The following is a 15371-nucleotide window of genomic DNA, read 5'->3' on the forward strand; positions in this document are numbered from 1 at the left end:
AAGCCAGTAAGGGAGCAAGGAACACAAAGCTCTGGGGAGTGCTAGAAATTAATCCCTTTGCACCCCCCCCAGATCAGCCCCCAGGCTCAAAATCCACCAGCTGGGCCTCAGGACCGAAAATTGATGCGATCGCAAACGACCCCAGGAGCTTTCAATGGAGTCAGGCCAGGCTCCTTTTTCGGGGGGTTGGGGGGAGCCACCTGGGCCCCCCCATGGGGGAAAGTTTATCAAACACAATTCTCCCCTCACCCCCTGACTCCAGCAGCTGGGGATTGAGGGAGAAAAACCGCAGAACTAGCACCAGAGATGAAGAAGGAGGGGAGAGGAAGGGCCCCGGCCCCCCCTGGGGTTAATCGGCCCTTGCTCCATTGGGGGCTGGCCCCACTGAGTCCAATGGAGCTCCGGCCCAGTGACACCGGGGGCGGGAATCTGGCCTCAATCTAAACACAAGGGACGCCTCTGAGGTGAGGACGGGGGGATCAAACCGAGCCCCTAACAAGATCAACTAACGAACTCACCCCCCTGTACAGCCTGGGGGGGAACCCAGGCGTCCTGGGCCGGGCAGCATCTGAACACCACCCTGTGCCCCGGCCGCAGGGCTGGCCTGCCGAGGGCTAAGGATGCTGGGGAGACGGGGGCCATGGGATTTGGGGTGCCCTGTGTGCAGCCTCCCAACTCTAGGGGGTGCATGGGGATGCCAGGCAGTGGGCTGGTGCCCCTCCTCTGTGCCCCACAGCTGGGAGGGGCAGGCAGGGGGTGGGAGTCCCCCCATCCCCATGCCCAGCGCCCCACTTTCCAACCACTTCTCACTCTGGGGTGAGATCAGGGCCTGGCACCCTGAGCCAGCCGGTCCCTGCCCTGGGGCCGGACCCAGGCCAGCGCCCCCTAGAGGGGAAAGGCCCCACGTCCCAGTAGCCTGTTCGCATCCACCCCCCTTATCAGGCCTGGGGCCTCCTGTCCGACTGACTATAAATAACCCCCCCAGGGCCCGGTTCCACCCCAGGCCCCCTGGCGGGGGAGGAGCTCCGGAGAAGCTCTGTCCAGTGGGGTAAGTGGGCGGCGGCTCAGTGCAATCCCATGGGGGGGGGGGCAGCCAGGTGAGGAGGGAGCTGGGCCCCTCCGGGCCCCAGAGCCTCAGGCCGACTCCTCGCTGGAGGCCACGTCGAGGGCGATAGAGCCGTGGCTCACCACCAGCCGCAGGCGTTTGGGGGGGGCGAAGGGGTGAAAGGTCACCGTCCGTTTGGGCTCCTCCTGCTCCGCCCGGCGCGGCCTCACTGGCTCCAGGCGGACGTGGGCGTAGAGCGAGAGCTTGGGGTCGTCTCTGCCCGGGGGCGCCTGGCTGGCCGGCCGCCGGCGGCTCGGGGTGGGGGGGTGGGGCCCGGCAGGGGGCGTGGCCTTGGCCTGCCGCCGGGCCATGCTCCTGGTCCGACAGACCAGCTGGCTGGGGGGCTGAGGAGCAGGGGCGCGGGGCTCCAGAGCTCCACCAGGGGGCCCTGAGTCCCCATCCCGGAGCTCCAGAGCTCCACCAGGGGGCCCTGAGTCCCCATCCCGGAGCTCCAGAGCTCCACCAGGGGGCCCTGAGTCCCCAGCGCGGAGCTGTGTCCCCCCAGCGCAGAGCTCCAGAGCTCCACCAGGGGGCCCTGAGTCCCCGGCGCGGAGCTGTGTGTCCCCAGTAGGGGGCCCTGAGTCCCCGGCGCGGAGCTGTCTCCCCCCAGCAGGGGGCCCTGAGTCCCCAGCATGGAGCCGCGTGTCACCAGCACGGAGCTCCAGAGCTCCCCCCGGGGTCCCTGAGTCCCCGGCGCGGAGCTGTGTGTCCCTAGCGCAGAGCTTCAGAGCTCCACTAGGGGGCCCCGTGACCCCAGCCCGGAGCTCCAGAACTCCGCCCGAGGGCCTTGGGCACGGGCGAGTCTCCCGCAGGCCCTGTCTGAGGCGGCTCCCAGCGGCTCTGACCCCGTGCAGCCCCCCAGCCAGGGGGGATTGCGCCCCAGAGCCCTGCCCTGCCAGCCCCCTGGGCAGCCTGGCCCCCAGCTCCACGTGGGTCGGGCCGGGCGGCGTGGGCCACGGGCCACCCAGGCCGGCGGCCGTGCAGCAGCAGCTGTCGTCCCGCTGCGCCCGGCGGCGTCTGCGCAGGGAGCGCCGGAGGCCGCCGGCGCCGGCCGGCACAGAGCCAGGCTGCCTGGCCCTGGGGCGCCACCACGGCAGGGTGACCCAGAGCGGCTTCCGCAGCCGGCAGCCGGCGCCCCTGGCGGCCCGGCAGGCCACGCAGTCGTGCAGGGGGATGCGCAGGTCCTTCACCGGGCCGGCGCCCAGAGCCGCGAGGGAGGCGGCCGGCCCGCGGCACAGAGCTCGGAACCGGGAAGCTGCAATAGGACAGAGAAACAGACATCAGTGAAAGGCGCCGGGACGCGGCCCCTCTGGCTGGCATGCGGGTATCCGGGATCCCACCCCCCGGGTGAGCTCCCCCAGGCCGGGGCGCCTACCGCAGCCACGCTCCCTCCTGCGCCGGGCCCTGCGCCGCCGCCTCAAGCTCTGTTGCTGCCCCTGTTTGCAGACCCGCCCCTTCCAGCGCTGCAGCCGCCCGTCCGTCTCCCGCAGCAGGTATTTCTTCTGGGCTGAGGTAGATTGCGAGGGGGCCTTTTTCCGCAGCCGGAAGGCACCTTCCCCCTTCCTGAGGAAACAGAGACCTGGCAGACTGGAACCCAGGAGTCCTGGCTCCCACCAGGCCCCCCTCCCCTCCCAGAGCCAGGACAGAACCCAGGAGTCCTGGCTCCCCGCTCCCACTGCTCTCCCCACTAGACCCCTCCTCCCCTCCCAGAGCCAGGACAGAATCCAGGAGTCCTGGCTCCCAGCCCCCCACTCTCCCCACTAGACCCCCCTCCCCTCCCCTCCCCTCCCAGAGCCAGGACAGAACCCAGGAGTCCGGGCTCCCACCCCCACACTAGACCCCACTCCCCTCCCAGAGCCAGGACAGAACCCAGGAGTCCTGGCTCCCACCCCCACACTAGACCCCACTCCCCTCCCAGAGCCAGGACAGGACCCAGGAGTCCTGGCTCCCAACCCCTCTTTCCAGCCCCCCCACCTCTCACAGGTGCGGCATTCACACAGCTCGTTGTTCTCCCCGAAGAAGCCGTCGCCATAGAAGCAGGTGATCTCGTCCTCCGGCTCGATGTCCCTGAGTACCTTGACGCAGGCCGTGTTCCCCTCTGTCGGGACGAACTGGGGGAACAGCGGGCGTCAGCCAGGGCCCCACTGGGAGACGGGGCGCAGACACGCCCACAGGACGGGGGGGGTCACAGCACCTGTCAGCTCCATCCCCCAAAGCAACGCGGATCTCCCCCCGACGCCCCCCAGCGGCTCGTAGCAGGGGTCTCAGGGTGGATTAGCCAAGGACTCTAAGTCCCAATTTACAGATGTGGGGGGCACTTCTCCTTGCACCTCCCTTCTCCGGGGTCTCACATTCAGTGGGGGAGAGCCCAGGAGTCCTGGCTCCCAGGCCCCCCCGCTCTAACCACTAGACCCCACTCCCCTCCCGGAGCCAGGACGGACCCCAGGCACCCGGCCTTACCTTGCAGTTGGGCCTGCAGTCTGGCGGGTTCCACGGAGACACAAGAGAGAGAAGATGGAGAAGAGGGTCAGACGCCTCCGACTCCTCCAGGCTCAGAGCAGATCCCCACAGAGCCCCCAGCACCCCGGGGTGAGCTAACCACAGGCTGCTGCTACAGAGAGCGGCTGAAGCCAGAAGGGGGATACACGTCCTGCCCCTCTAGGGGGCGCCGGCTCCCACCGGGCCCCAGGGCAGGGACTGGCTGGCTCAGGCAACGGGACATGAGGCCGGGTGGGAGGGAGGCTTGTGTCTGTGCAGATCTCAGCGAGAACTCGGGGCTGTGGGTCGGGAGCGGGGGGCCGGGCCGGGCCGGGCCGGGAGGAGGAGCCCGGGCCGGGCCGGGCCGGGCCGGGAGGAGGAGCCCGGGGCGGGCCGGGCCGGGCCGGGAGGAGGAGCCCGGGGCGGGCGGGCCGGGCCGGGGGAGGAGGAGCCGGGCGGGCGGGCCGGGCCGGGGGGGGAGGAGGAGCCCGGGGCGGGCCGGGCCGGGCCGGGGGGGGAGGAGGAGCCCGGGGCCGGGGGAGGAGCCCCCCGCACCGTGGTTGATGAAGGCGGCGGGGCCCAGCCAGAGCTGGGCGCATTGCTTGCGCGTGGAGTACATGATGCTGAAGTCGTTCTCCCCGGCTCGGAGCAGGCTCTCGTCCGGCTCCGTCAGCTCCGCGATGCAGCCCACCAGCAGCTCCAGCTTGTCGTTCTTCCTCCTGCCGGGCATTGGGGGACGAGTCAGGGGGGCTGCCCGGCCTGCGGCACAGCCCCCACGCCGGGCGCGATGCGGTCGGGCGCCGGGGCTGCCGGATGGGGACCCCTCTGGGGTGGGGCGTGGGGGCTGGGTATACAGGGACCCCTCTGCAGGACACGGCCCCTCTGGAGTGGGGCAGGGAATATGGGGACCCCCCCGCCCAGCTGGGCTGCAACGCCTCTGGGGTGGGGTGCGGGGACTGGTTATTTGGTGACTCGTCGCCCAGCACTGGGCTGCGACCCCTCTGGGGTGGGGAAGGGGGCTGGTTATTCGGGGACCCGTCGCCCAGCACTGGGCCACGGCCATTCTGGGGTGGGGAAGGGGGCTGGTTATTTGGGGACCTCTTGCCCGGCACTGGGCCGCGGCCGCTGTGGGGTGGAGAAGGGGGCTGGTTTTTTGGGGACCCCTCGCCCGGCCGTGGCCGCTCTGGGATGGGGAAGGGGGCTGGTTATTCGGGGACCCCTCACCCGGCACTGGGCCGTGGCCGCTCTGGGGTGGGGAAGGGGGCTGGTTATTCGGGGACCCCTCACCCGGCACTGGGCCGTGGCCGCTCTGGGGTGGTGAAGTGGGCTGGTTTTTCGGGGACCCCTCGCCCGGCCACGGCCGCTCTGGGGTGGGGCAGGGGGCTGGTTATTCGGGGACCCCTGGCCCATGGGGGTGAGTGAGCGGAGGACCCCGTACCAGGACTTGGTAGACACCACCTGGGCGCCGTTGGTCTCCAGGGAGTAGCGGCTGCACGGCAGGATGGCGAAGCCGCTCTCCGGGAGAAAGATGCGGAGGTAGCGGAGTATCTGGGGAGAGAGGATTGGAGAGGAACCATGAACTGGGGAGAGAACCCAGGAGTCCTGGCTCCCAGCCCCCCCCACCCTGCTCCAACCACTGGCCCCCACCCCAGCCAGGCCAGGACCCAGGACTCACGTGGGTTTTCAGCGCCGTCTCCTGCTGGCGGCTGCGGCTCTTGAAGTAGGAGCCGGCCCATTCGCCCAGCATGAGGGCGCGGTAGGCGGCGTCCAGGTCCCGGCGCCGGCGAAACGCCTCCACCGCCTCCCGCAGGTGGTGCTGCCTCCGGATGGCAGGGAGCGGGCTGGGGGGAGGGAGAGAACTGGGGTGCTACAGAGTCCTGACCATGGCCCCCCCACCCCACCCCAGTGCCCCTCACTCCCGACCCACCGCCCCTGCCAGCCCAGCCCTGCCGGTGCCCCTCACTCCCGACCCGCAGCCCCTGCCCCCCCAAGCCCTGCCGGTGCCCCGCCCTCCCGCCCCGCCCCCCCCGGCCCGCCCAGCCCGGCCGCGGCCCCCCCCTCCCAACCCGCCGCCCCCGCCCCACCCCCCGCCCTGCCGGTGCCCCTCACTCCCGACCCGCAGCCCCCTGCCAGCCCCGCCCGGCCCCACCCCCGCCCAGCCGTGCCGGGGCCCCACACTCCCAACCCGCAGCCCCTGCCAGCCCAGCCCTGCCCCCCCAAGCCCTGCCGGTGCCCCTCACTCCCGACCCGCAGCCCCTGCAGCCCAGCCCTGGGCTCCCCCCAGCCCTGCCGGGGCCCCTCACTCCCGCCCCACAGCCCCGCCCTGACCTGACGTTCATCTTGTGGGTCTTGAAGCCCAGGTAGGAGTCGAGCACCAGGCTGGTGGCCAGGTCGTCATTCTCACACAGCTCCCTGGCCGTCACCCGCGTGGAGCCCATGGTCCGGCCAGACGCATGCTGCTGGGCACTGCCACTGCGCGGGGGGGCGGGGGGGGGGGTGAGACAGCCAGCCCGGCCCAGCCCCAGGGCCCCACCCCGGGGGGATCCTGCCGCTCCCAGGGAGCCTCAGCATCTCGGCCCCACCCAATTCCAGCAGCGTGTGGGGCACGTGGGGCTGGGCTGCGGCCCCTCTGGGGTGGGGCGAGAGGACTGGGTAGCCAGAGATCCCTCCCCTCCTCTGCTCCCTGCAGCCCCGTGCACCAGCGCAGAGCCCCCCCCATCGCGGAGCCCAGCACCCCCGTTCCCTCCCCCCCATCCCGCGGCCCAGCCCCCATTCCCTCCGCGGCCCGGCCCCCGTTCCTCCCCATCGCGCAGCCCGCCCCATTCCTCCCACGGCCCGGCCCCGTTCCCTCCCCATCCCGCGGCCCGGCACCCCCGGTCCCTGCCCCCCATCGCGCAGCCCGGCCCCCCCGGTCCCTCCCCCCCATCGCGCAGCCCGGCCCCATCGCACGGCCCGGCCCTCCCCCCACTAGCCCGGGGGGCACCGCTCAGGCTCGCAGAGCCCCCCGGGGTTTCCCTGCAGCAGGGACCAGGAATGGGACAAAAACAACAAGCAAAGACCCTCCCCCCCCCGCCTCGTGCAGCGGCTCATTACTGGCTCCCCTCGAGACCCCCCGAGCCGGGGGGCGAACCCAGGAGTCCGGGCGCCCGCCCCCCCTGCTCCCCGAGCCGGGGAGAGAACCTCAGTCCAGGCCAGCCCCCCCCCTCTAACCCCAGGCTAACCACTGGTCCGAGCCGGGGGGGAGAGGCCAGGAGTCCGCTCTCAGCCCCCCCCGAGGCTAACCACTAGTCCCTGCTCCCCCCCCCCGAGCCGGGGGAGAACCCAGGAGTCCGGGCTCCAGCCCCCTCCACTCGTTAGATCCCAACCCCTGTCTCAGGCCATCGCCCCGCCCCCCCCAGCGGGGCTCAGACTTTAACAGCCCGGCGGGGGGCGGGTCCCTGGGGGGCGCCACGGCCCCGCCGCCAGGACTCCTGGGTTCTCACCGCTCCGTGCCTCAGTTTCCCCGCTGCGGGCCAGGCTGGGGGGGGGTTCCCGGCCCCGCCCCCGGGCCTCAGGGGAACCGCCGGGGGCAGCCAGCAACGGGCAGCGCCGGGTCCGGGCGCGTCTGTGCAGCGCCGAGCACCGAGCACCGCGCGCGCAGCCCGGGCGGGGGCGCCGGGCGCGGGGTTGGGGAGGAACCGCCGTCGCCCTCCCCGCGGCCGCTCGCGCCTCACCTGCCCCAGCCGCCGCCGCCGCCTCTGCCCATCGCTCGCCCTCCCGCGGGGCCCTCGCGGCCTTCGCCCCGCCCCGCGCGGCCCATTGGGCCCCGGCCCGGCCCCGCCGCTTCCCATTGGGCCAGCCCGCCTGTCGGTCGCTGCTCGCCCCGCCCCCCGGCGCGGGCCCGCGCCTCCACCCTCCGGCTGCCGTTGGGCGGTCGGAGTGTTTGTCACCCGCTCGTCCCGCCCACACACCCCCCCCACCCCGCCATCGGCGCGTCCCCTTGGTGAGAATAGGTGTCTGTCAATCCTTCGTCCGTCCCCTTCGCTCCCCATTGGGTTCCTGACAAGCAAGCACCGCCCATGCCGCCCTTACATCACTTTCTATTGGACTACTGGGTGCCAATCCTGTCCCTTCTGGCTTCTGGGGATCCATTGGTCCCTTCGCTAGCTTCACCGTCTACTATTGGTTCTTACAGCTATCAATCTAATCTCACTCCCGCCCGCTCACCGAGCTATGACCGCCTCGCTGCCTCTACCAGCGTCCATTAGCCGAAGTCACTGTCGATCATCCTATTCCCACCCCTTCCTTCCAGTGTCCTCTCTGATTGGTCGTACTCCGTCCCATTCTATTCGATAGTCAAACTGGCAATCACTACGCTATATCACACCCAGCCGCAAGCCCACCCATACTCCTTCCTGATTGGCCCTCAGCCTCTGTTTATTGGCTCAGACATCTGCCAATCATCTATTGTTACCCAGGTAGCCCACGTGGGATTCTAGTGGGGCGGGGGTGGGGGGGGTCTCAACAAAACTTTATTGATAGCCCGCTCAAGTGCACACCAGCCGTGGTTTGCTGTAGGCCCTACAATAAACACCTGGTAAACATATTGTCCACTCCTCATGGTGTAAATAAAGATAGACACAGGCAGATGGAAAATGAGGCCCGTGGGTCCACAGCCAGCCAACTTTATTGCCAGCCCCTCTCAGGCACATACAGGCCTTGCATTTTTGTAGGCCCTACAGTAAACACTGCATGAATATTTCTCAAGCTTTAAATTAAAAAAAGGAAACGGGCTCAAAATAAGACCAGCAGGTCGGCATTGCGCAAGCCCCTCTCAGGCCTTGAATTTTGGTAGGCCCTATGGTAAACAAACATTCACCAGCGATTAAATCCAAGCGACGGGATTTCACAGGTGGGAGGGGAACCAAACTGGGGGCAGGGGAGGAAGGATCCTCAAAGTCACACGCTGAGACAGGTACAGAACAGTTAAGGGTGGGGAGCAGCTGTTAAGCCGGGCGAGGGGGTCCCTAGATAACTAGCCCCCGTGCTCCACCCCAGAGGCGGTCGCGTCTCAGTGTCCCTGTATAAACCCATTCCTGGCTCCTGGACGCCCACAGCCCAGGCAATGGCTGTTACCCCTCTGGACGTGGCCAGGCCAAGGTCTCCAGACGTCAGCTGGAACAAGCTGTCGGAAGACTTGCACCCCCCGGCCCTGACGCCCTGGGGAGCCGACCGGGCTTGGCTGGGATGGAGCCTGCTGTCGAGTGACCCCCAGACCTCCCTGAACCACTGGTGAGGCCCAGATGAGGCTGTTGGGAGGGTGGGGGTGGGGCTCTGCTAGGGGCAGGCTGACTGTGGGGCGGGATACGGGGTCTTTCCCCACTAGGGGGCACCGCCTCTGATTTGACTCCAGACCTGGGGAGGGAGGGAGTCAAATCCCTGGGGGGATTCTGGCCAAGAAATCCTAGCTCTCAGCCCCCCTCCTCCTCTAGACCCCCCTCCCCTCCCAGAGCCGGGGAGAGAACCCAGCAGTCCTGGCTCCCAGCCCCCCTGCTCTAACCACTAGACCCCACTCCCCTCCCAGAGCCGGGGAGAGAACCCAGGAGCCGTGAATCTGTGGTTTTAAGAGCATTCAACAATCTCCTGCCCAGCCTCTGGGCCAATGTGATGGTGGAGGGGGGCTGTGGGTACAGAGCCCTGCGTTGTATCGGAGGGAGCCCCCCCCACCTCGCCCTGTGGATAGTCCCTCCCAAGTACAACCCTCCACACCTGCACTTTGGCCCCAGCCAGCGCCCAGGGCTGCTCTCTGTCCCGGGGTGGGGCCATGCCGGGTGACCGGGCCCCTGTGCCCCCAGCCAGAGATGTGGGGGCCAGGGCAGAGAAGCCGGGCAGCTCAGGAGATGTCTCTGTGACAGACGCTCGGTGGAGGGGTAGGTATCCATCTGCTCTATCTCATGTGAGGGAAACTGAGGCCATTGAGCCGGGGGAGCTGTGCTCAGAAGTGGTAGAAGCAGAAAAGGAACCCAGGCTCCCAGCCCCTGCTGCTCTAACCCCCAGACCCCACTCCCCTCCCAGAGCTGGGACAGAACCCAGGCGTCCTGGCTCCCAGCCCCCCTGCTCCCCTAACCACTAGACCCCACTGCCTGCACAGAGCTAGAGACAGAACCCAGGCGTCCTGGCTCCCAGCAGGATCTGCCTCCTCCAGCCCTGATCCTGGTGGGGGCGAGATGTTTCTTGCTCCTGATTACACCCCAGCCAGGTGTCTCTGAGACACCCCCACCCCAGCACTCCTTCCCCGCCCCTGAGGGCAGCAGCATGGGGCAGCCATGACCTTCCTGCATGGGGGGGAGGGACAATAGAGGCCTCCTGTGCCTTTAAATAGTGGGAGGGGGCTGGGGTGGGGGATGTTTTAAAGGACCCCCCCCAGGCTACAGCCTCTCTTTGGTGGGGGGAGGGAACCCAGCCTTCTGGAGAGGGAAGGAGTGGGGGGGCTCTCCCCCCTCACCAGCATCTCACCCCCTTTCACCATTTAGGTCTCTGCCATGTGGGGCTGGGCCCTGCTCCCCGTCCTGCTGGCCATCTGGGGCACCGTGGGCTTCTGGGTGGTGTAAGTAACACGTATGGGGGGCAGGTGAGCCCCCCCCATTCTGCCTGGGGCTTCCTGCCTGCCTTGGGTGGGGAATGGGGCCTGGGGCCTGTCCCCTCTAGGGGGTGGGTCAGAGGGAGGGTGCTGAGGAGGAGGTTTGATGGGGTGACTCTGAGGCCCTGAGCCCCTGCTCCCCTTCCCTTCTGGGCCAGCTCTGTCACACGCCTCCCTTTCCCTCCCAGATACGCCATGTCCGTGGCCAACGGGTCTGTGAACGTCACAGTCGGGTTCCCGTATATCAGGTAGGTGGGTCAGATGCTGATCTCAGTCCCCGGGGTCAATCCGGAATCACACCTGTTTGCAGTGGGGTGAGGGCTGGGTTCTGAGCTCAGCCCCTGGGGTGAATCCAGAGTCACACCTGTTTGCAGTGGGGGCAGGGCTGGGTTCTGAGCTCAGCCCCTGGGGTCAATCCAGAGTCACACCTGTTTGCAGTGGGGGCAGGGCTGGGTTCTGAGCTCAGCCCCTGGGGTGAATCCGGAGTCACACCTGTTTGCAGTGGGGGCAGGGCTGGGTTCTGAGCTCAGCCCCTGGGGTCAATCCAGAGTCACACCTGTTTGCAGTGGGGGCAGGGCTGGGTTCTGAGCTCAGCCCCTGGGGTGAATCCGGAGTCACACCTGTTTGCAGTGGGGGCAGGGCTGAGTTCTGCGAGTGGTGGGGTAGGGCCAGAGCTCGGCCTTATCTGTTGGGGTCTCTCCCCTCTTTCCCCAGCACCTGCGGCTCCGACCCTCCCCAGAGCTGCATCTTCAGTCAAGTGCTGAACGTGGGGGCGTTTCTGGGTAAGTGATGCTGGGACCAGCCACCTCTAGGGGGCGCCGGCTCCCACCCGGCCCCGGGGCAGGGACTGGCTGGCTCAGGGGGGCAGGGAATGGGGCAGGGGCCTGTCCCCTCTAGGGGGCGCCGGCTCCCACCCGGCCCCGGGGCAGGGACTGGCTGGCTCAGGGGGGCAGGGAATGGGGCAGGGGCCTCTCCCCTCTAGGGGCGCTGCTCCCACCCGGCCCCGGGCAGGGACTGGCTGGCTCAGGGGCAGGGAATGGGGCAGGGCCTCCCCCTCTAGGGGCGCCGGCTCCCACCCGGCCCCGGGGCAGGGACTGGCTGGCTCAGGGGGGCAGGGAATGGGGCAGGGGCCTCTCCCCTCTAGGGGGTGCCGGCCCCTCTGACCCGGACTCTCTCCCCTCCCAGTCGTCTGGATCAGCTGCCTGAGGTTCCAGCAGGTTCGGGACTGGGGGGGTCCCTGTGCCCTGAACGCGGCCGGCCTCTGCCTGGGGCTGCTCTGCGCCCTGGGAGCCTCCGTCGTGGGCAACTTCCAGGTACGGCGCTGGGGCGCTGGGGGCGGGAGGGAGGAGGCCCAGCAGGGGCGTGTGGGGAATCCGGGAGAGGCAGTGGGGAGGGGCGCTGTGCGTGGTGGGGAGAGCGGAGGGCGCTGCGGGGGCAGCCCAGAGGGGTGCTGTGGGGGGGGGGGGTACCCGGGGGGTGCATGGTGGGGGGGGCACCCCAGGGGAGAAGTGGGGGTGCTGTGCAGGGGGACCCCGGGGTGCAGTGCATGGGGGGCAGTGGGGGGCACTGTGTGTGTTGTGGGGGGGCCGCTCTCCCACCTCCCCCTTCCTGCCCTGGCAGCAAAGTAACCAGCTGGAGACTCACTTGTTTGGGGCGTTTCTGGCCTTCGTCGTGGGCGTCGTTTACTTCTGGGTCCAGGCGGCGCTGACCAATCGGGTGAAGCCGCAGCGCGGCGGGCGCTGGATCGGACCAACCCGGTTCTGTCTCAGCGCCGGCAGCACGGCCCTGCTCGTGGCCAGTATCCTCGGTGTGAGGGGCAGGGCCGGGCGGGGCGAGCGGGGGCTGCGGGTCGGGAGTGAGGGGCACCGGCAGGGCTGGGGGGAGCCCAGGGCCGGGCGAGTGGGGGCTGCGGGTCGGGAGTGAGGGCACGCGGGGCCGGGCTAACGGGGCTGCGGTCGGGAGTGAGGGGCACCCAGGGCTGGGCTAACGGGGCTGTGGGTCGGGAGTGAGGGGCACCCAGGCTGGGCTAACGGGGCTGCGGGTCGGGAGTGAGGGGCCCCGGCGGGGCCGGGCGAGTGGGGGCTGCGGGTCGGGAGTGAGGGGCACCGGCGGGGCCGGGCGAGCGGGGGCTGCGTGTCGGGAGTGAGGGGCACCGGCCGGGCCGGCGAGCGGGGCTGCGGGGCGGGAGTGCGGGGCAGCGGCAGGGCTGGGGGGAGCCCAGGGCCGGGCGAGTGGGGGCTGCGGGTCGGGAGTGAGGGGCACCGGCGGGGCCGGGCTAACGGGGGCTGCGGGTCGGGAGTGAGGGGCACCGGCAGAGCTGGGGCAGGGCCGGGCGAGCAGGGGCTGCGGGTCGGGAGTGAGGGGCACCGGCGGGCCGGGCGAGCGGGGCTGCGGGTCGGGAGTGGGGCACCGGCGGGCCGGGCGGGGCTGCGGGTGGGGTGTGTGGGGCACGGGCGGGGCCGGGCGAGCGGGGGCTGCGGGTCGGGAGTAAGGGGCACCCAGGGCTGGGCTAACGGGGCTGCGGGTCGGGAGTGAGGGGCACCGGCGGGCCGGGCGAGTGGGGGCTGCGGGTCGGGAGTGAGGGGCACCGGGCCGGGCGAGCGGGGCTGCGGGTCGGGAGTGAGGGGCACTGGCGGGCTGGGCTAACGGGGCTGCGGGTCGGGAGTGAGGGGCACCGGTGGGGCCGGGCGAGCGGGGCTGCGGGTCGGGAGTGAGGGTCACCCAGGGCTGGGCTAACGGGGCTGCGGGTCGGGAGTGAGGGGCACCGGCGGGCCGGGCGAGCGGGGCTGCGGGTCGGGAGGGGGCACCGGCGGGGCTGGGCGCGCGGGGGCTGCAGGTCGGGAGTGAGGGGCACCGGCGGGGCCGGGCGAGCGGGGGCTGCGGGTCGGGAGTGAGGGGCACCCAGGGCTGGGCTAACGGGGCTGCGGGTCGGGAGTGAGGGGCACCGGCGGGCCGGGCGAGCGGGGCTGCGGGTCGGGAGTGAGGGGCACCCAGGGCTGGGCTAACGGGGCTGCGGGTCGGGAGTGAGGGGCACCGGCAGGGAGCCCGGGCTGGGCTAGCAGGGGCTGCGGGTTGGGGAGTGAGGGGCACCGGCGGGGCCGGGCGAGCGGGGGCTGCGGGTCGGGAGTGAGGGGCACCGGCGGGGCCGGGCGAGCGGGGGCTGCGGGTCGGGAGTGAGGGGCACCGCCCGCTGTTGCCCCTTGACTCGGGCTCCGTGTTCGCTCTGCACGGGCTGGGGCTGCGGTCGGAAGCCGCCGCCTGCGAATGGACCTTGGCCCTGACCCTCTTCCTCCTCTTCGGCCTCTTCGCCGTGGATTTCCGGCACATCGAGTCCTGCTCCCTGCGGCTGCAGCGCCAGGCACCTGCCCCCGCCCTGGAGCTGGGCGCCGCCTCCACGCAGAGCCTGGCGCCCTAGGCCCAGCCCTGCCCGGCCAGGCGCCCCCACGGCTTGGGGGCAGGGACCCTTGTGCCCCCCTGGGGCTGGATGGCCACCCCCAGCTCTTCTCCCCCCCCGCTGGGGGCACTGCCGGCGGGAAGCTCGCAGCGCTGGGGGCTGGCTGGCTGCTGGGATGGAGACTGGTGGAGCCTCGGTTCAGGTGTGTGGGGGGAATGTTCAGAGAGCCCCATATTCCCCCCCCCCCCGGGGACAGAAGTGCTCTGACCCCCCCCACACACACAGATGGGGGGTTGTAATAAATGTGGGGTTTCTCATAGCTGGTGCCTGTGTCACATTTGGAGGGGGAGAGGCTGGGGGGGGCAGGGGAAGGAGCAGGGTCTGCCCCCCCCATACCCGACACTGCCTGGCAGGGGCAGAGCATTGCTCAGAATGGGGGGTCGGGGGAGCTTGCCAGAGCCAGGACTCCTGGGTTCTTTCCCTGATGCTGGGGGGGGAGTGGTGTCTAGTGGGTAGAGCAGCGGGGGTTGGGAGCCAGGACGCCTGGGTTCTATAATCAGCAGGGGAGGAGGTGGAAAGGCCCAGGGGTGGGGGTTACAATCCTTTCATCTCTCCATGGGGGGGGGGGATACAGACCAGCAGCTCCCTCTGCCCTGGGTGCACCCCAGAGGTCCCCCCCCGTCATTGTCTGGTTCATCTACCCAGAGTGCCCTGGGGCCGGGTGGGAGCCAGCACCCCTCAGAGGGGACAGGCCCTGGGCCCCATTCCCCGCCCCCCCCCATTCCCCAGATTTCTCCCACGTGGGTTTGCACCTGGCTGGGGGGAGCCTGGGTTTGGTGGCACAGATGGGGGGGGGCTGGGAAGGGGGGTCCAAGTGGTGCGGGGGGTTGGGGAACAAACCCCTGTAGCCCCCTGGGGAATGGGGGCAGGTGGGGGAGGCGAATCCAGGGGGGCAGCACATGGAGAGGTGGGGAGGGGGCAGAGGCGGGGGGGCTGGGGGATGCCAAGGGGAGCAGGGGGAGGGGCTGGGACGGGGCTCTCTGAGCCCAGGTGGGGGGGGACAAACGGAGCGAGGCCTCCCGTGGGGTGGTTCATTGGTCAGTTTTTTCTGTTTGTATTTTTGTTTTTTTAGACCATCACGGAGCCCCAAGCGAGTGAAATGGGGGGGGCAGAGCGAGAGCGTGAGAGAGAGAGACACGGGGGTCGGGGGGGGCAGTGCCCCCAGGCACCAGCTCCCACCAGGATCGCCCCGGGGGAGGGAACTGGGGGGGGCTGCAGGATTCCTTCAGAGCTGTGAGACCCAGCGACCCGAGAGGTGCCCCTCACTCCCGACCCGCAGCCCCCGCTAGCCCAGCCCTGCCGGTGCCCCTCACTCCCGACCCGCAGCCCCCGCTAGCCCAGCCCTGCCGGTGCCCCTCACTCCCGACCCGCAGCCCCCGCTAGCCCAGCCCTGCCCCCCAGCCCTGCCGGTGCCCCTCACTCCCGACCCGCAGCCCCCTGCCAGCCCAGCCCTGCCGGTGCCCCTCACTCCCGACCCACAGCCCCTGCTAGCCCAGCCCTGGGTTCCCCACAGCCCTGCCAGTGCCCCTAACTCCCGACCCGCAGCCCCTGCCCCCCCAGCCCAGCCGGTGCCCCTCACTCCCGACCTGCAGCCCCCGCTAGCCCAGCCCTGCCGGTGCCCCTCACTCCCGACCCGCAGCCCCTGCCGGCCCAGCCCTGCCGGTGCCCCTCACTCCCGACCCGCAGCCCCTGCTGGCCCAGCCCTGCCCCCTCCC

At 70.2% G+C, this 15371-nt stretch overlaps 1 protein-coding gene across 2 annotated transcripts; it reads left to right on the top strand.

Moving 5' to 3' along the window:
• The first annotated feature begins 9983 nt into the window (after window positions 1-9983).
• Window positions 9984-13768, top strand: TMEM150B (transmembrane protein 150B). 2 transcript variants are annotated; one of them, XM_039510134.1, is made up of 6 exons: window positions 9984-10169; window positions 10391-10450; window positions 10917-10984; window positions 11388-11515; window positions 11823-12000; window positions 13433-13768. In XM_039510134.1, the coding sequence occupies exons 1-6, from the start codon at window positions 10105-10107 to the stop codon at window positions 13615-13617; spliced, it is 684 nt and encodes a 227-aa protein (XP_039366068.1). In that variant the 5' UTR covers window positions 9984-10104; the 3' UTR covers window positions 13618-13768. The 2 variants fall into 2 exon arrangements, with proteins under 2 accessions (XP_039366068.1, XP_039366067.1); XM_039510133.1 differs by having other exon boundaries at window positions 13418-13767.
• The last annotated feature ends 1603 nt before the right edge of the window (window positions 13769-15371 follow it).

This window comes from Mauremys reevesii, linkage group 22, assembly GCF_016161935.1.
Source record: "Mauremys reevesii isolate NIE-2019 linkage group 22, ASM1616193v1, whole genome shotgun sequence".
NCBI lineage: Eukaryota > Metazoa > Chordata > Testudines > Geoemydidae > Mauremys > Mauremys reevesii.

Coding starts and splice junctions, on each gene's coding strand:
- TMEM150B (XM_039510133.1), top strand. CDS start 10,105: ATGTGGGGCTGGGCCCTGCTCCCCGTCCTGCTGGCCATCTGGGGCACC. Junction 11,516..11,822: donor CCGTCGTGGGCAACTTCCAG/GTACGGCGCTGG, acceptor CTGCCCTGGCAG/CAAAGTAACCAGCTGGAGAC. Junction 12,001..13,417: donor CACGGCCCTGCTCGTGGCCA/GTATCCTCGGTG, acceptor ACTCGGGCTCCG/TGTTCGCTCTGCACGGGCTG.